This window comes from Pimephales promelas, chromosome 2 (genome assembly GCF_988280905.1).
Source record: "Pimephales promelas chromosome 2, fPimPro1.hap1.1, whole genome shotgun sequence".
Taxonomy (NCBI): Eukaryota; Metazoa; Chordata; class Actinopteri; order Cypriniformes; family Leuciscidae; genus Pimephales; species Pimephales promelas.
Window position 1 is genome coordinate 16922960 of NC_142770.1, and position 20788 is coordinate 16943747.

The 20788-nt window shown below is 38.3% G+C and overlaps 2 protein-coding genes across 2 annotated transcripts; both read right to left on the reverse strand.

The window, feature by feature from the left end:
- Positions 1-723: 723 nt before the first annotated feature.
- jagn1b (jagunal homolog 1b) lies at positions 724-4569 on the reverse strand. Its single transcript, XM_039695068.2, has 3 exons — positions 4430-4569; positions 3473-3587; positions 724-1786 (listed from the first exon to the last, which is right to left on the reverse strand). Exons 2-3 carry the CDS (start codon positions 3559-3561, stop codon positions 1324-1326), a joined length of 552 nt encoding a protein of 183 aa, XP_039551002.1. The 5' UTR covers positions 3562-3587; positions 4430-4569; the 3' UTR covers positions 724-1323.
- Positions 4570-5540: 971 nt separating this feature from the next.
- Positions 5541-19111, reverse strand: col8a1b (collagen, type VIII, alpha 1b). Its single transcript, XM_039694612.2, has 3 exons — positions 18948-19111; positions 9462-9756; positions 5541-8970 (listed from the first exon to the last, which is right to left on the reverse strand). The coding sequence occupies exons 1-3, from the start codon at positions 18972-18974 to the stop codon at positions 7061-7063; spliced, it is 2232 nt and encodes a 743-aa protein (XP_039550546.2). The 5' UTR covers positions 18975-19111; the 3' UTR covers positions 5541-7060.
- Between the last annotated feature and the right edge of the window lie 1677 nt (positions 19112-20788).

Consider the following 20788-nt stretch of genomic DNA (forward strand, 5'->3'; position numbering starts at 1 on the left):
ATGGTTTAATGATGAAAACGTACTTTGAGATTATGACTGAATTTGGAATGATGACAGAAACGTGTTGCACAAGAACTTCCATAGGAAAGAAAGAAGACTGAGGTGCAAAGGTTAAACAGTTAATCTGTGTAAGCTTATAAAGCTCAGAACCTGTGCATCCATGAGAGTGATGAAGGATATGTACTTACCTAGAAACCTTCACATCAACTCAGCTGTTATCCACTCACATACTGACTACAAAAGGATTTAAAAGGATGAGACCTAAAGAAATAGTCTACAGCAAAAGCCAGTCTCATGCATCAACTTGAAACTATAATAGAGCTTGGATATCCCAATGTCACTTAGACAGAATTATGTTATTTTCGTTATCAGTTTAAAGAGTTGGAAAATTGGTGCGTCTGATGGACTTGCTTATTTATTATAGGCTGGTTTGATTCAAATTTACTTTTTGGATTACATTACTGACACCACTGCAGTCACAAATTATGGCTTATTTTAAAAAAAGTAACAAATCTCAAGTAAATACATAAACCCAATGTCAACCCTTACTACGTCACAGATAGTTAATTATCTGCTGGCCATTTCTAGAAACCAATACCCTACTACTGTTGTTCGGTGGAATATCATATATAAAGAGAAAAAAAGAGGGCATAAAAATTAAATAATTAGCCAATATTAAATTTTGTAAGCTCAAGTCTATATATTGAAAAACGGACAAAAATGTATACATATTGAATATTTTAATTGCAAGATGATTCGTGGAAAAAAGCAGACTGTCTTACATACATTACTGTAGTAAATGGATAACTTTCATAACTGAAGATATATTTCCCAGGGACGGAGATGGTCCTCACTGCAGAACACGAAGTCCAGGGGGAGGAGTTGGATCCAGCTCCAACTCCTCCCACCTTACATATACCTAAACCTACTCATCTCCGTCCTCTGATTCCTATCCCCACCACTAATCCTACCCATCTCCACCCCTTAGATCTGGATCCAACTCCTCCCCCTGGATCTCGTGTACTGCAATGAGGTGCAACTGCAGGGACGTCCCTTGTGGAGGAACAGGACATGTTACACAGCATGTGGAAAACATGGTGGCAGACAGACAGAGATTACAAAGGCAGAAGTTCAGACCTAATCAGAATCTGGGCCGCGAGCCAGTGGGTGGGAAGAACAGAAGATCCTGGTTTAACAAATCTGATCTCTTCATAGGCTCAAATTAGTTAGTCAGGTAATCATAAAAACGTATGTGATCAAAGAGCCCTCAGGAAACAAAGACACAGAGAAGAAGCTGACAGACATCTACTCTCCAGCAGTCTCTTATTTCTTCTTTTTCTCTTGTGTGTTGGTGAACCAGGCATCCAGCAGCTTTTTGCTGTAGTAGATCTGCCAGCCATGTATTTGAACTGAAATAATCAAGACTAAGTACATTACAGACACGGCAGAGAAGCCAAAGATGTACCTATAAGCTTTGCCGTGGCGATAAAGCTGCTGAGCCACTGGAAACATCTCCATCCCTCCATAAAGAATAGGAGCCACACAAAAAAGCCCAGCGCTGATCATTGAGATGACCAGGTAACTGATGTTGTTTTTCGGCAAAGCCATGAAGCTGAAGACTGTAGGTATGATGCTCAGAAGATATGTGTACTCCCATTGGTATGGAGAGGCCACCACTTTATGGGATACCAGGTTCAGCTGGTTGACCACCACCTGTGCTGCTACAAGAAACCAGACCACTGCATGAGCGATGTTCAGCTTCTTGATCTCAGACTTCAGGGCCACACTGGAGGGATTGAGAAGGGGTCAGTTCAACAGGATCAGTTTGTAACTTCAGAGATTAAAAATGTAATACATTAGTATTTTTTAAGTAGTTTTAAGGCCTCATCACGTCTTAAAGTCCCTGTAAAGTCAAAATTAATTATGGGTTCTGAGTTTGTCACACCACAGAAAAATGTGTTATTAGCCACCCAGCCAAATTTGAATGATAAAAAAAGCCGGCAAGTACATAAAATAAGCTATCAAAATCTTAGAAAAAAAAAAAAATTAAAACTGCTTTTTTTAAAAATTAAAAATTAGCAGTTATCTCTGTTCTCAAACGCTGGGGGCGTGTCCGCTGGCTGCGCTGAAGCCACGCCCACTCACGGGAAAGCTGTTGATGGTGATATTAGCTGATACTGCTTTCGCGACGGGAGGATGAACACTGAGGCGGGAGATAGCCGTTTCGGCCCCGTTCACCAGTAACAGTGGATTATGAGTTAATCCCAGTTGTCTCTGAGGAAAGTTTATAAAACTATCCAGTGTAAAATGATCACTACAGAGGCGGGTGTTGACAGTGATCCTCAGCTCTTCACCAAGGTTGGTTCTCTAAAGACCTCGTCTTGATGTGATCGTTTTTAGGGAATTTAAAAGATACCGATCTGTTTTGTACATGATCGCATCCAGGTAGTAGCCAATGCATTTCTGTGTCGAAGGCATAGCTAGCTAGAAAACTGTAGGCTCAGCTGTAGTTGTACTGACAGTCACTCGCGATTGAGCAGTGAATGCGAATGTGCTCGGGGAGTGTTATTGTGTGTTAGGGGAGAAATCAGACTCTGTGTGTCATCAAATAGGGGCGTCTCCAGGAGCTCATGGGCTTCAGTGCATCATCGAGCCCTGTTTTAGCCCCGCCCAAACAATCCGTAAAATTGCAATGGTGAAAAACTGTTGAACGGTCTAACTCCACATTTCAGTACTTCACAGTTCACAGTCTTTGTAATATGTTTTAGCAACATTTATAATGTGTTTTTTGTAGAATTGCCTTTTTTGTAGAATTGCCTTTGATTAATTTTAAATAATTTAAGTACTTGGTCTACGACTACAAGTGGATTATCCCAAGTTCCAAACAAGTTTCTGTGGAACACGCTCAATGAAGGGCCGTAACGTAGAACATCGCAAGTCCTAAGTGAATGATCACAAAGAATGTGTTGGTGGCAGTGTAATGGGAAATAACACAAGGTTATGAGACGCAACTTCTTTTAACCTGAAAACTGTAAACAAGTAAACAAGGCATGGTTCACAAAGATTTCATGTTTAATATTAATGATTTTGTCTGCATGTTTAATCATTTTTACTTTTAAGTTTTTATTTGGTTCTTTGTTCAATCTCAAACCATTTTTTTATTTGTCAAGATGTCTTAAACTAAAACTAAAAAGAAATGTGATCACAAAACAAAAAATAAATTTAAACTAATGAAACTAACTAAAACTAAACTTAAATTTACAGCAAAACTGAAAAATTAAAACTTATTTCATAATGCAAAACTAATGCTCCAAGGTACTATAAGCACTATAAATGGTTTTTGTAAACATTAAATTGATTTTCTTCGACTCTTTTTGTTTTTACGAGATCAAAAAAAGTACTGTAGAACAGGAATTACCATACGCGGAAGATTAAAATATTACTACGAATCATATTGTTTACACTTACGTACCTCATCTGGTAATGTGCCGCCACGCGCTCGCGGTGCTGAAAGTCGCTGCCGTCTGTTCCTGAGGCGCGCGGCCCTGCTCGTGATGCCATGGCAACCCAACACCGTCGACGACAACCTGAGGTAAAGGTAAACTCGAAATTTACCTCACTCTCTTCTGTGTGAAAGTCTAACGTTACATGAGGCAAACACAAACAGCTCACTCGCGTTGCAGTTTATCATGCGCACAAGTTGCATACACAACGTGTAACAACGTGTAAACCACGGAAAGGCCGAAAAGTTACCAGAGAAACACGAACAGAGGCTGGAGGTAACGTTACATTCTGCCAAATATATTTTGAGTTTCACGTATACATTTATAGAAAAATACATGTAACTTACATGACAAAATTAGAATTTCACCATGGAATAAACTTAAAATTCTGTGTCGCTTGACTAAATAATTATTTCACAAAGAATGGCTATGAATGCAATGCGCGAGTAATGTAACGTAGCATACGCTTCCGTAAACACTTCACTAACGTTAGTTTAATCAAACTATAGCTTGTTATACAGAAACTGCATTTGCTCTTTCTATTTTCAAATGCGAAATATCCCACCGTGAATCCTGCTTTAGTGAAATATCCTAACTTGCCTTTTAAAGTTTAAACTAGTTTTTGTTTGTTATGACTTCACGACCTCGTACTGATCAGTAAAACAAATTGATCCTAATGGTATCCACGTATGATATGATTTAGTATTGAATATTACTGATTGTCAAGCTATTTCTGATTCTAAAACAAAGATCCCAACTATCTGTCACTCAAGCCAACTTCTACAGCTTTTGCTGACGCTACCTACAGTGATTTCACACAGAAACCATAAGTTACATGTTCATTCACAGTCATAAACGGCTTTACAAACAAGCAGACACGCACTAACATATTACATTTATGAACAAGCATAGTATAAAATGCCTACCTTATTTTGAACCAGAAAACTACTTCATATACTCAGACACAGTAGAAACCATAGGGTAGAAACGTGATCAAAGTAGCTCTTCTTCTACATGTGCTTTCGTTTGGACATATTTCAATATCGCCCTCACTGGTGCGGAGTAGGAAACACTAATAGTTTCGAGATTTGCATCTAGGATAGATCATACAAAGCATACACTTGGTTATTAAATTATGCATTACATTGGTTAAATCAATTGGGAAAATATGTAAAACTTTTGTGTCATTCTAAGCTCTTTGTTGGTCTGTTTGAGGTCTATTAAACCATCATCCTTCCCTCACGTCCTGGAGCAAATCCTTCACTTGTGGGTGTTTTTTTTTTTTTTTTTTGTCCAGAAAGCTTATTTTATTTCATTTTGATAATATTTTTATTTATTTTTTTTTACTAGATTTACTCAATTACTAGATTTAATCAACAAATAATAATTAAATAGTAATTTAGTAATTTAAGCACATTCTTTCAACTTAAATTCAAAATAACTCTTGGTGTCTTTACCGACCTCTTGTGGAAAGAATATATATAACATGATATTGCACAACTGTAGCCACTAGATGGCCTTATAACTCTATTTGGAGCTAATGCAACTTCATTTCAACTGTAAATGTTTTAATTACATTTTTAACCCAAAATTTGGGTTTGACCATATTTGATCCAAAATTGGACCACATTTTTTTAAAGTGTAGGCAAATTCAGACATTCGGAATTGGCTCTCTTTCAATTCAGGTCTCATTTGAAGAAGTTACACTCCATAGTTTGTTGACATGATTTGTTTTGACTAATCATATATGTTCCCTGATATGTAAAATAGATTTTTGTAACTGATTAAACATATTTCTCTAAACTAAGTTCAATACAGCCAAAAGTTTATATAAATTAACTTTGTAACTTTTTATGGATGTATAATTTTTATATATAAATTTTATTGCATGTATACTAAGATGAATTTGTTTGAATTTCATTCAAACAAGCATGAAATGGAGTATAAATGTGGTTGTTTGTTCAATAGCCTACATTGCCATTGTGTCTGGCTAAGTGTGTCCTCTGACACAAAATTGCATAAAAGATGGTCAGCATCAAGATTGAAAACAGGGATTCTTTATTTTTTGTGGAATTCCCTAATTACAAATTCACAAAATTTCTGTTAATTTATTTTGTTAAAAAAAAAACACACAACAATGACATTGAATCTGTATCTCCATGTTTAACTGTTCAGCACTGTTGTCAAAAATTAAAAACAAATAATAAATTCTTTTTTGTGCCCCACACTCTATGCACATATACAAACTGAGTCATTCAGTAGTAAAACTAAAAATAAATTACAGATAGTTTCCTAAGACTGTTTCCGTTTAACTTAGTGTTCATTTGGCCATATCCAGTGTTGGGTGTAACTCATTACTAAGTAATTCATTACTGCAATTTAATTATTTTTCCCTTGAAAAAGTAAAGTAAGGGATTACTTTTCAATTTACTCTTTAAAAAAAATTAATTAGAGTTACTTCTAATGTAATACTGTATAGAGTATAGAACAATTATTTATGAAACAATAGTGGATTTGACATCAAAATGTAACATCTAATGTTAAAATGGATTTTTTTATTTTTTTATTTATTTATGTAACCTTCTCCTTTTAAATACTATGTTCAGTTCAAGAATCGTTTTTCGCAATTTTAAATTATTTATTTGAAAGAATGAAAAGAGCAGCTTAGTTTATCCTTGTATTGTTCAACTAGTCAATACTGTATGGGATTTAGAAAGTATTTAGTAAGTAATGCAATACTTTTTAGAGAGAGTAATAAGTATAGTAGTCTAATTACACTGTTGAAGATATAATTAACAGGCTAATTACTAACTAACCCAACTAACCCAACTCTGGCCTTATCGACGTTTAAATATTGATATACTGTGCTCATTAACAATAAATACCCTTGAGTTTTATTTTGATAAACAATGATCTGATATACTCAAATCAATAGGGTGTAAAAAACCTAAATGTAAGGGTTCATGACATTTCATGTATTTTACTGATGGTGTTAGTTAATGAGATCATTGAAAAGCAAAATCTTAAAAATGTAAACCCTTATGTGCTCACATACTCTCTTGACGTTAATTGAGATGGCACAATGAGAAACTACTAAGACAGCAGGAAAATAGTGCATATCCAACAATCTGAAAATTCTTCATTATGATAGTCCCAATATCATTTTACACTGATGTGTAGTCAATGTGACCCCATCTATATACAATCAATATACTGTCAAACAATAGGAAATATGCAAATAAATAATGTGACAAAAGTTCTATCAAAGTGCTAACAGTATGGATGAATGAATACCTTAAGATGTTGAAAGACCGTTTATATTATGTAATTATGTGTATCCTTAAAACATGTATTTAACATTTTCTTGTATATTATAAATGAAGTTCCATTGCCACTGTAGCACAATCTGCTATAAAACAAACCTGACTGAATATCTTAATTATCAATTTCTTACATCTTTTTCAGATACAAAAAGTGGCTTTGTACTGGTGACACATGCACAATTCACTTAAGAAAAATGTAGCATTGATTTTATATGGGTCATTTTTTTCACATATTCACATGGGATATAACAAATACCCAGAGAATGATGAGTGGACATATGGGCCAGCATAAAGTCCTGCAGCTTGGTCTGATGGTAACTTAACATGAACAGTGTCTCCAAATTGTAAGGGCAGCACTGCACTCCCTGATGCCTGATCCATGTAACTTTTTTTGTATTCATCATATGTATACATTACTGGCTCATTGTTCCTGTATAAGGCCACCCATACATTGTTTCCTTTGCAAGTAACATGGTAGACAAAGTAGTAAATTCCAGGTATTTTGCAAGTGAAGATGCCAGTTTGAGAGTTGTAATTCTGGTTGCCATTATGCAGAATCTTGTTGAAAACAACAGGTTGCCCAACTGGAGGAAATGGGGTTGTCAGCAGAGCTGTAAATGCTGGCATCTCTAGGCCACTCCTACCAATAATGGCTTCTCCAGGCTTTTCTTTCTTGTAACCACCTTTTGCCCCATCTAGCCCAGGACCACTCTCAGGAAGGATTTGCCCGATAAACGGAGCTTGAGCGGGAGGTCCAGGTAGGCCAGGTGGGCCAGGAGGACCAGGTCTTCCAGGTTGACCTGGGGACCCATCCATTCCAGGTATACCAGCAGGACCTATTGGGCCTGGAAGCCCTGGTTTGCCCTCACCTGGCATTCCAGGTTTTCCTGGTGGTCCATATTGGCCTTTTGGGCCTGGTAGCCCAGGTGGGCCTATTGGTCCTGCTGGACCCATTAATCCTGGGATTCCCATAGGCCCTGGATGACCTTTCTCTCCTGGAAATCCACCTTCTCCTTTTACACCAGATTTTCCAGGGGCTCCAGGTAGGCCAGGTAGGCCTTTGTGTCCATTTTCACCTTTAGGTCCTAAGGAACCAGGTAAGCCTCTCGGTCCTTGTTGCCCCAATTCTCCTGGGAATCCTGGCTTGCCTGGATGTCCTAGGGGCCCTGGTTCACCTTTTGGACCCAGTTGTCCCTTAGGTCCTACTGCACCGCCCTCTCCTTTTAGACCAGGGAAACCAATGCCTCCAGGGGGTCCCATGAGACCCGGAGGACCTTGGAGGCCACTTGGCCCTGGCGGTCCAATCATTCCATTAAGGCCACCGTGACCCTTTTCACCTTTAGGGCCTTGAGGGCCAGGCAAACCACCATGCCCCTTATCACCTTTAGGGCCAGGATATCCAGGCTTGCCAAACCCAGGCAAGCCTGGGCCCCCAGGTAAACCAGAAAGACCTGGTTCGCCCCTTCCACCTGGGAGACCTGGTTTCCCTGGTAAGCCATCCAAACCAGGTTTGCCAAAGCCTGGTTGTCCCTGTGGTCCTATTTGTCCTCTCTCCCCTGGGACTCCAGCCAATCCTGGTTCTCCAGGTGCACCAGGTTTACCTTGGCCTCCAGGAGCCCCAGGTAGTCCATTCAGTCCTGGCTTGCCAACTCCCGGTATTCCTACTTGTCCTGGTGGTCCTGGAAGTCCAGAAGGTCCCTTTATACCTGGCAGTCCTGGGAGACCAATCCCATTCTCACCCTTTGGCCCTAGGAGACCAGGGATCCCAGGGAATCCCTTTTGTCCAGGTTCTCCACGTGGACCAGGTTGTCCTGGAAGTCCTTGTCCACCTGGTTTCGACACACCTGGTAGACCATGTGGCCCTGGAAGACCTGGAGGTCCTGGCATTCCTAACGGCCCTTTACCGCCAATTGGCCCCAACTCACCCTTTGGTCCTGGTAAACCTATACCTCCAGGTTTTCCTGGCAAACCTGGCATTCCTGGCTTTCCAATTCCAGGGAGTCCTGGTGGACCTTGTGGACCAGGTTTGCCTGGAGGTCCTGGCATGACATGACCAGGAAGTCCGGGAGGTCCCTGGGGCCCTGGAGGCCCCTTTAGACCAGTCTCACCAGGTGGACCTTTCTCTCCTCTTGGAATAGTTTCACCTGAAAAGAGTAACCAGTCAGCACTTCAGAAACACTTGCACAGATTATTCGCATGTCTGAATGAGAAAATGAATTGGTAAATAAGTAAATTAATGTATTTGTGTTCTTGGATCAAATTATTCAGTATCAATTGTGTGTATTAAACCTAATGGATGAATACAGTAGAGCTAAAATTAGATTAAACAGAAATTTACTATGAATAAATTGCACAGAGACACACCCATCTTCCCAGAAAAATAATCTGATGAGAGTTGTTTTTTTAAGAGTTTAAAAAATTGTTTCCTGCCAGTGAATATTTGTCAACATTACCTTCACAATTCGTTAAAATCAATTTTTAAAAGTAACTATATACAGTATATATATATATATATATATATATATATATATATATATATATATATATATATATATATATATATATATATAAATTAATGTGATATCATAAAAGCTGGACACAAAATTATTATTAAAGAATTTGCCAAATTACCAACCTTTTCCTACAATGGGTTTACCCATGTGCATGGGTATCTGTGGACGCTCTTTTCCATAATGAGGAAGCAAAGGCATCTCATTTCCATATGGCATGTGTGGCATTTCCTTTCCATGGTAATGGTGTTGGGGTATCCCTTCATTGCCATGTGACAGGAGAGGTATCTGAGGCAGAGGCTGGTGCTGTTGAGGCAGTGGCTTGTGTCCATAAAATGCACCTGCATGGATATGATGTAGCAGACACAAGTGCTCCACCAGTACAAACAAGCGGGCAGAGAGGAGAGGCCCAGCCATGTCCTGTGGAATGGAGAATAGGAGAGAAGGTTAGTAGTCTTGGGAAAACACAAAAAATCTAGCAGCAAAGGCCCCACACTAACATGTTGTAAAGCACTTCTACGCCTTACTCAACCATTGGTACTAACTGTATTGCTGTTCTTCGTTTACAGTCTGAGGGAGACACACACTGTAACCAAAACAATCTTCGCAAACATGTCTAAGGATTTCGACACAGAGGAAGACTTGCATTTTTTTTGCCCAGCCAATATTTATTTGAACCCGAATACACGGACACACCAGATACACGTCAGCAGCGTCTTACATCATCAGCATCACTGAACGCGGAACCGGAACAGAACCGGACAACAGAACCGGAAGTCAATACAATGCTGAATAAAGACGTACTTTTTGTTATTTTTGGACCAAAATGTATTTTCGATGCTTCAAAACATTGTAACTAACCCACTGATGTCACATGGACTACTTTGATGATGTCTTTATTTCCTTTCTAGACAAGGACAGTCTAGGGCCAGTACATGTACGTGTTTACCGTACATACATTTTCAATGGAGGGACAGAAAGCTCTCGAACTAAATCTAAAATATCTTAAACTGTGTTCTGAAGATGAACGGAGGTCTACTTTGGAACGACATATGGGTGAGTCATTAATGACATCATTTTCATTTTTGGGTGAACTAACCCAAGCAGACAGTCTAATAATATGAGAGTTAGTTGACAGGTAGTTGAAATGTTACTTAGTAAAATGTTCACCATCAAAGGCACCATCAAAATAAAGTGTTACCCAAATAACAAGCAAACTAAATTTTGGCAAATAATTTGCTAGTGCAGGTGCAAAAAGACTTGATTTTTTTTCTTGCCCTCCCAGTTTGAGAGTTAAATGTCGCCCATGCATATACATACAAGAAATGTGTTTACATGCACGTTCTGAAGCTGATTAACACGTTTATATGACCACATACAGTATGTGGTCGTCTCAAGAAGCATAAACCATTTTCCTTTATCAGCAAAAGAACGGCTTGAGAATAAGTAGAGCTACATTTTTTTTGCCCATTACCCTGATTTCGCCCAGCATTTGTGTCCCTTAACCTGGATTCTGTCAGCATATTGAAGTGGGCATGTGTGACATGACAGGAAAGCCTACATAGGGCTTTTTCACACAGAATGTGATTTTGCTGTTAAAATAGCAGGTCAGTGGAACAGGAAAAGCAAGGGGTCAAGAGACGCTTTTTTTTAAAAGTTGAACTTATTTTAACTTGAGCCCCACGTTTTCAGAATTGTGTCATGTACGAGACGCGAGAGCAACAGTTAAAGACGTCTGCCTAGCAGGTGTTTACATTGAAAAACAATATAGAAACGAAGCGCAGTAGAATGGAGAATCATGTTCTGTGTTGACGGCCCTTTATTCGCAGATTTAAGCGCATCCAGCCTTAGCGAGTGTTTCACGGTAGGGCAGAAGAAATATGTTGCAACCTCCGACTTTTTCTTATGGAAGCCCTGAACTGCAAAGTAAAAAAAAAAAAATCTAACATTTCGTAATTAAAGGCGAAACATTTCGAGATTAAAGGCGAAACATTTCGAGAGTACGAGAATTTAGTCTTCCGTAGAAGTTGAGTGTGTGCTTGCCATTGTTTCACATTGCCACACACACAGGCATTGGTGCATAGCGAGGGTTTCACACTGTGTGTATGTGTGTGTTTTGTTTCAACAAAAGGAAATTCAACAGGTGCCAATCTACAGTACTGCGCCGGATTAAACTTTAGTCTATAGGAAAACTAACCCGGAAAACACTTTCAGACTGGATGGAGATATCCAGCTTTATGAATGAATATGAATGAATGAACGCTTTCATATGTCTATTAGGCCTACACTCAAAGCGCTTTACAATCATATCAGAGAATCTCTCCTCTACCACCATTAGTGATTATTAAATCTGAGGAAATCACATGATCCAGCCATGTGGTTGGATAAAGAATGATGCACTTAACATGTATCCAGAACGTATTTACGGTGAAGAGGGAGACAGAACGGTTACTGTTGTGTTCTCGACCCAGATAGTGTTGCCTAGACAAGAACGAAAACACCTCAAAAACACTGCCACATAAATTATGGACCAGATTGTGATACCTAGGCTACTCCGGCGGAGTCTGCGCGCTCGTCTAGGCAACGCCATGCCGTGGTAATTCTTTTTGGTAGATTATCACCTGTGTAGAATTTTGTTGAAAGCCCAATAAAAGTAAAAAGCTACTATTTTGTGTTGATCCATGGCAGTTCGACTTCACATGTGCATTTCCAGCCCGTTCTCATCCTTTAACGTCATATAGAACGCTATATGCAAAAACGGCGCTATACTACGCACATGGCTCCCTTTATCGTTAATATAACACGCGAACCCAAGACGTTATGAATCCTTTAGCGTGAATATGACACGTACACCCTACCCCACACCTAAACTTAGCCCTCACAGCACGTGTTATATTAACGATAACGGGTGCCATGTGCGTAGTATAGCGCCGTTTTGTCACTAGCGTTCTATATGACGTTAAAGGATGAGAATGCGTTGGCATTTCTTTACACAAATACACACGCTCTGATCCAGTGCACTGTTATGAATGCACACGATTCTAAGACTGTATTATCGTAATGTTTCGACTTTAATCTCAAAACATTTCGACTTTAATCTCGAAGCATTTCGTCTTTAATCTCAATGCGTTTCGACTCAAATCTCGAAACACTTCGACTTTAATCTTGAAACATTTAGACTTTAATCTCGAAATGCTTGATTTTTTTTTTACAGATTTTTTTTTTCTTTAGGTTGTGGTTCAGGGATTCCGTATTTTCTTTACCCAAGAAATATAGAAAATGTGTTCTCATCTCATGCAGTCAAAGGACAAGTGGCACAGTTGTAGTTTAAAAAATGAGTCTGTGCAATGTGACATTTTGCATTCAAAATGACATTCTGGGGTTTTAATGCTTTAACAGTATAACATCACAACTCACATAATTAATAGAATAGGTCTACTCGCTGAGTGAAATGCATGGATGCTTACGTTTGATGTCACCACCGGGAAATAACCTAACCATTTTTTTCCCCGTCTTGTAAATCCAGTTTACCGGCTACTTGCATTGGCATGTTACTGATTTACATGCAAACTTAAATCGGGTTATTTCAATAAACTGATTTTTGGTAGCATATTGGTGTTGATGTAAACGTGCTCATTGTTTGAAACAAAATCAACCACAAATTATGAATGTCAGATAATTTTTTTATATTGTCAGTTGCCAAATCTTCAAAATCATATGTAGAGAGGTGGCAGGTGCTACAAACAGCAAGGAACAGTGCAATGTTTAGTGAACTTGCGTATACTTTTGTTATTTTGTTATTACTTTTAGTATTAATCGCATGCATCTATCCTACTTCTAGCCACTATTGATGGGCAGAAGTTCCCAAACATTCATTAGGTTTTCTTAACATGCAAAATTGGATCGTGATGTACAGTATTCATCTTTGTCATGTCAAGTTGTGGAAGCTATTTTGCAGCTGTTTCATTAAATGATCTAGGGAGGTTGCCTTAACATCTAAAATATTACATTTGTTTAGCTAATAAAGTTTTATAATCCTTAAAAAAAAATAATAAAGAAAATCTTTTTCAAGTTAATTCAATGCCTTCTGCCCTTTATACAAAGTTGCCTATACAAAGACTGTATTTAGTCAATTTAATTCACATGCAGAACAAGGAAAAGACTAATTTTAAAATATATGAATACATAAATAATATAAAAGTAAAATCAACAATATCAATAACCACAATTACCATGTGAAAAAAAAAAACGTTTCTTTTTTAAGTTTTTCCAAAATTAAAAGAGCTTGTCAAATGTTTATTTGTGTAGTCATTGATGGAAGAAATGACCCTCCAAATTCAAATCAGCCTCACATGATCCACATTAAAACTGATTTAAAGTGGACTGTACATTATATCGTATAATATCTATGCCAAACTATAGGCTTTATTATTAATCAAACACGAAAAACATATAGAATTTTCTTAAACGCATTATTTATTAAAAACAGTGATTTTTGTTTGCTGTAACGGACCTACACCAGAGGTAATACATTTGTTATACTTAAACATGACCACTGGAGGTCAGTCACTATTCACTGCAATTTATTCAATAAATTAATATTGCAAATTAAATCTTACAAAAATTCTAAATTATCACACACATACCAATAAGGCATAAAATATGTAGACTGCCACAATGTGATGCCACTTTTACAAAACTTTACACTGCAAGTTACACAAATGCACAAAAAGGCCCACCTATTGTCAAACCTTATTTTCAGAACACTTTGGCACAGACAACTTGATTTATTTCTTACTTTTTTGTTTATTCTTTTGGTTGCTTGAGAGCCATGTCATTTCAGGTCTGTCCTGAAACTCTGATGAATGGGAAACCCAGCCACCTAGACCGTGAGCCTAAACCGAAGCCGACCCCATAGTGGAGGGGGCATCTTGCTTTGATTGAGAGTGAAAAAAAAAAACCTGGAATGCTTGTTACGGAATCAGTTTTTGATTCTAATACACACAGACGTATTGGGATCTGTGTGTGGGTGGGATGCCAGAGCTTTGATTCTCTTTTGTGAGCTACTGTAATCAGAGATCTTGATTGATCTAGCCTGAATAGAATGAAAAGACTAAGTAACACATAAACCATTTTTCTTGGGATCCTGCCAGCAAGGTTGATTGCGACTCCAAAGATACTTTCCACCTCTTCCACATATTTAAACCATCTACAGTCTGATCTGTTCAAACCATACTCTATATTCAGGTTCTCTCAGGGAGAGAGCACACCTTTTTAAGGCATGTGATTTGTAACCTTTATTTAACCATGTTAAAAACTCATATACATTACATTATATATATACATTAACAACAATAATGAATAGAAAACCCACTCTGTTCTGAACAGCCACAACGCCAACAATACAGAAGCTAAATAAGTATTTTAAATTTTTTTATAAATGCTGAAAAAAAATGTGGTGGAGTCATACATAAATTACAGGAGTGACACTTAAAAATAACGGAAGTAATGCATTATGAATATACACTCACCTAAAGGATTTTTAGCAACACCTGTTCGATTTCTCATTAATGCAATTATCTAATCAACCAATTACATGGCAGTTGCTTCAATGCATTTAGGGGTGTGGTCCTGGTCAAGACAATCTCCTGAACTCCAAACTGAATGTCAGAATGGAAAAGAAAGATGATTTTAAGCAATTTTGAGCGTGGCATGGTTATTGGTGCCAGACGGGCCAGTATGAGTATTTCACAATCTGCTCAGTTAGGATCTATAGGGAGGTTGCCTTAACATCTAAAAGATTCCATTTGTTTTTATAGCTAAAGTTCACGCACAATTTCTAGGGTTTACAAAGAATGTTGTGAACCGGGAAAAACATCCAGTATGCGGCAGTCCTGTGGGCAAAAATGCCTTGTTGGGCCAACTGATTCAAGCTAATAGAAGAGCAACTTTGACTGAAACAACCATTCGTTACAACCGAGGTATGCAGCAAAGCATTTGTGAAGCCACAACACGCACAAGCTTGAGGCAGATGGGCTACAACAGCAGAAGACCCCAACGGGTACCACTCATCTCCACTACAAATAGGAAAAAGAGGCTTCAATTTGCAAGAGCTCACCAAAATTGGACAGTTGAAGACTGGAAAAATGTTGCCTGTTCTGATGAGTCTTGATTTCTGTTGAGACATTCAGATGGTAGAGTCAGAATTTGGTGTAAACAGAATGAGAACATGGATCCATCATGCCTTGTTACCACTGTGCAGGCTGCTGGTGGTGGTGTAATGGTGTGGGGGATGTTTTCTTGCACACTTTAGGCCCCTTAGTGCCAATTGGGCATCGTTTAAATGCCACGGCCTACCTGAGCATTTTTTCTGACCATGTCCATCCCTTTATGGCCACTACCCATCCTCTGATGGCTACTTCCAACAGGATAATTCACCATGTCACAAAGCTTGAATCATTTCAAATTGGTTTCTTGAACATGACAATGAGTTCACTGTACTAAAATGGCCCCCACAGTCACCAGATCTCAACCCAATAGAGCATCTTTGGGATGTGGTGGAACGGGAGCTTCGTGCCCTGGATGTGCACAAATCTCCATCAACTGCAAGATGCTATCCTATCAATATGGGCCAACATTTCTAACGAATGCTTTCAGCACCTTGTTGAATCAATGCCACGTAGAATTAAGGCAGTTCTGAAGGCGAAAGGGGGTCAAACACATTATTAGTATGGTGTTGCAAATAATCCTTTAGGTGAGTGTAGAGTATTCTAGCAATCACTTTTCAAATTGAAAACATACTTTTAAACAGTTTAACTTCACTGTTGATTTAAATTAATAAATAATTTATCTAATTAATTATTAAAAAGATAATTGATTCCTTAATCTTATTTTTAAGTGACATTCCTATTTATTACAACCTTTCACATTCATTCGTTCATTCATCAGTTTGCTCATTCAATCACCCAACCCAAACACTTCGTTCCTCAGAAATGATTTTCCAATTATCCAGAGATATGTTTTCAGAGTATTTTGTGTCATTCTTAGTGCTGACTACATTCAGCCTAGAACTGTAACTTAGGAAAAACAACTCTTTCTCTGTATTCGACAAGACTGGCATGTCAAAGTGAACAACTGGTCAATGTTCTCTATACCCCTCCCCGCCCAAAAAAAATTGTGGACACAAAAACACATTCCATCATAACATTTCTCAGTCGCTGCTGTCCATGTCTGAAAAGGGACACAGAATATCATAATCAATAGCTCTCATTTGCATCCATGATACCCACCATTATTAATCATAAATGAGATGCTGAAAAAATCTCGAGAGAAGCATTTCATAGAGAGAAAAAACATGGCTCATAAAAGCTTCTGTTCATTCTGAACTCAACAACTCTGTTCACAGCCAGGCCCAGTCGAATCTCTGTGATTATTTATCAAACTCACAAGCCTTAAACAAGCATCTCACATTGTTCCCTCTTGCCTACATCCGATGTTCAATGATTCCAGAAAAAAATCTGTAGTACAGATTTTGGCGATGAAGCCAAAGGTCAAACAAGAAATATGTTGACAAGCGAGGATCAAAACCACAAGGACTAGCATGACGGAATAACAGCAACCCTACACGTCCTCTGCAGAGAGCAGGAATCCATGTGCTTTTTGGCCAAAATGTACAACCGCAGCATTTGTCTGCTTGGTTTCATGCCACAGCTCTGTTATCGCCCTGCCCTGATTCTAATATAGTCAAATTTCCATTCCTCCTTTTCTGACTGCTTCCAGATGTGCCATCAATTCACAATAAACAAATAAAGAAGAGCATGCTAGGTGTCAACCATATAGTTGATGCTGACATAATAATATGATTATATGCTCAGCCTTACAACATTTTGGAACATATGTTGAACATATTCAGCTCTGAAGCCTTGGCTTTTGATTTCTGGCTACAGTGTCCAATTTACAGCAAAAAAATGTTTAAAAACTAAAATGATGGTTTTATTCATTTATAAAAACACAGTAAAATTCTGACTTTTTTAGTGCTACTTAAAGTTTGTGTCCAAAAGTTAGTTCATGTGCTTTGCGGGCCTCTTTATGACCCTTACTATGGACATAAACTGGGGGCTCGTCCGGGATCTGAACCCTGTACTTTTTGCATTGAGACTTGTGGTTCCCAAGTTAAAGTAAAACCTGTAAATTTCAGAATATTAACACATGCCAGTGCCTGATAGATTCATGGAAATTAACTCTTTCACTGACAGATTTTTCCGGCTTTCCATGTTTTCAAAGTTATGCGGTATTACGCAACTTCTGAAAGAGTACTGAATCTCTGGATCAAAACATGCAAAAAAAGAAATGATAAAAGCATTGCTTATGCACGTTATAATCTTTATAAAAATAATGATGATGGCTGGCAACTTCTTAAACAAAAAAAAAAAAAACAACAACAAAAAATAACCAAAAAAAAAAAAACACTGTTAATAAAACCTTATATGTCGTGAATATTTTCATACTGAGAATACATTTTTCTACTTATGCTCTGCTCAGTTAATTACAAATTAATGGAAAGGTCATGGAAAAGTAATGGAAATTCATGAGCCAAAAAGGGAACCCTACACCTTTTCCCCATTGCTTAGGAGTGATAATCAATGTAATAAAATGACCAAAAAGACACTTTGGACAAAAAGCATCCGTAGCATATGCCAACTAAATGCAAATCTCTGTTTTTTTGTTTTTTGGGTTTTTTTTAAATAGTGATAATAATTTTGTACAGTTGCATTCCTGTAGCTCAAACAGTAGAGGATGGTGCAAGCAAAACAAAAGTCATAGGTTCAATTCCCAGGTAATGCATGAACTTTTTTTTTTAAGAGAGGTTCAGTTTAGTAGGGTGTTGTTCTCCATGCTATGAAATGAATTAATGATGCAGTGTTTTGTAGATTCTCTTTCGGATCTGGCTACTGAATTTGAACAACCTTATGATGCTTTACAGTCAGCATGACCGTGATAATGAGGTGCCGACAGTAAACAGCAGAAGATGCCAAAAGACACACTCACCCACCCACACACCACTCCGTGTTCCCACCCTACCAATTACTACAGGTCTTGCTTTTTCTGGAAAGGGGAAGAGTGAGTGAGAGTGAGTGAGAGTGTGTGTGAGTGAGAGTGTGTGTGTGTGTGTGAGAGAGAGAGAGTGAGAGAGAGAGAGAGAGAGAGAGAGAGAGAGAGAGAGAGAGAGAGAGAGAGAGAGAGAGAGAGAGAGAGAGAGACATTTCTCCCATGAAACACACATAACTAGAATTCTCTCTCACAGACACACACATTTACCTACTCTTAAAAAATAAAGGTTCTTTGCTGGGATTTGTGGCTTCATGAAGAACATTTCCATAGAATCCATGGAACCTTTCAAATGCACACAAGGTTCTTTAGATTATTAAAATATTATTCTTTACATTAAGAAAGAAATGGTTCTTTAAGAACTGTTCACTGAAAGGTTCTTGATGGCACAAATTATAACCCTACTCATATACATAAAAAAGAAGCCTTGCTTTTTTCTAATGAAGTAACTCAGTAAGTTAGACAATATTAACTGGGCATTGTGTGATGTTGCACAGACTCACTGGTTTTGAGTTGCAGTTACTCCTCATGACGGCGGAATGCAGAATCAGCTGACAGTACGGACCGGTCGCCAGAACTGCTGCCTGCTGTAAAACACATTCTCTCGCTCTCTCAGTAACTCACACTTCTCTCTCAGGTAGAAGGGAAGATTTTCATGTAACCATATGTTTTATTCTATGGGGAATAGGAGCTTTTGGGCAGTATATAAACCATTAGCAGAAAGCCACTCTGTTTCCTCCATGTAAAAATGTAATTAGTGCAATTTGCGCTTGAAAATGTCAAGAAAAATACTTTACAATTCATTTGGAAAGACATTTAAAAAAATCTGTTAGTTTTTTTTTTTTTTCTCAGGCACTTGGTACCAAAACTTATTTTCATTTTAGACACAACTCTGGTAGTAACGCTTAGATTCTTGTATGATAGGTTAAACGCTGTAGTAAAATGTAAAATTCTCTTTCAAAGCATATTTCGTTTACTGAGCATTCAGATCTGCTACATTCAAAATGTTTTGGAGGCAATTGTATATCAACAATCCAAATATCAGGCCAATGGTTTTAAGGGAGTAAAACACACAGACATATTTTATATTAGATTTTTTTTATATGTTAGTTTTTATTACTATTTTGAATTAGGTTTTATTTTTAAAATAAAACATAAAACATTTAAAAATGCTAAGTTTACTATATGAATATTAGGGCCAATCCCAATTCTACCCCTTCACTTTCCCCTTCCCCTCCGTTTTGCGCGTCCACGTGAAGGGGTAGGGTTGTCCCAATTCTCTTTTGGTTGGAGGGGGAGGGCTAGGGGGAAGGGCCAGATAGCCCTTCAATTGAAGATTTTTCGGGAGCACACTTCAAACGAAGGGGTATGAGAAGTGTCACTGCTAACCCAGGCTGGCTGCCCAAGCGACAAAGGAGACCCATAAATTTAAGTATTTGTGGCTTTAATAAGTATTGTAATGACAAATAATGATTTGCTTTATGTTACATTCAGTATTGTGTTCATATTTACGGTCAGTTTCTTCACAGAAACGTTTGTAAAAAAATCGCTAAAATTACTGTAGTTTGCTAACGATAGTCCCGCAACATATTTTCGTCGTCTCCGTTGTTTCCTGCGAACTTCACAAGATAAATGCAAGAAAATAGCTGTAACCCACGCGACTGAGATAACTGCAGCTGTCGACGGCATCTTGGAAGTTGTGATAAACATCGGCGCATCTCCTGTGACGTAGGCGCTAGCGACGACTTATAATGACGTTTAACGGAGGCGTAGTGGTGTCCCATTTCTTAGGGGAATATTTTCACCCCTACACATTGCCACTCTGTTTCAAGGGTCAAGGGGAAGGCGAAGGGGTAGGGCTAGGGGAAAGTGAAGGGGTAAGGGGTAGAATTGGGATTGGCCCTTAGTTAGGTTCTGTACAAAAAAAAATCAGTAGCACATTAAGTACCTATAAAATGTAATGACCAGTTTAATTCCTCTCATTAGCCTAACAGCCTAAATGATGGCAGTAACTTTTAAGAAATCTCTATACCAAGATCAAACTATACCTGTATATTTGTGACACAGATTTCTGGGCTTTTCCAATTATTCCAAGAATAAATGTTTGATTAGACCCAAGCCTCGTCAGGCTTGCAAATATCTGGCGTCTTAGAAACCAAATCAAACCACAGAGCCAAACCTCTCTTTAAACGGAGAACTGTTGGTCCGCCACATTTTGGTGTTCGTGTTTCAGCACAAAGCTGATTTGACATGAGAAACTTTGCCAGGGAAGACCTGTAATTCTATAGTCTACGATGGAGAACATTTGGACGGTACACAGCTTTTGACCTTCGGATAGAGGTCA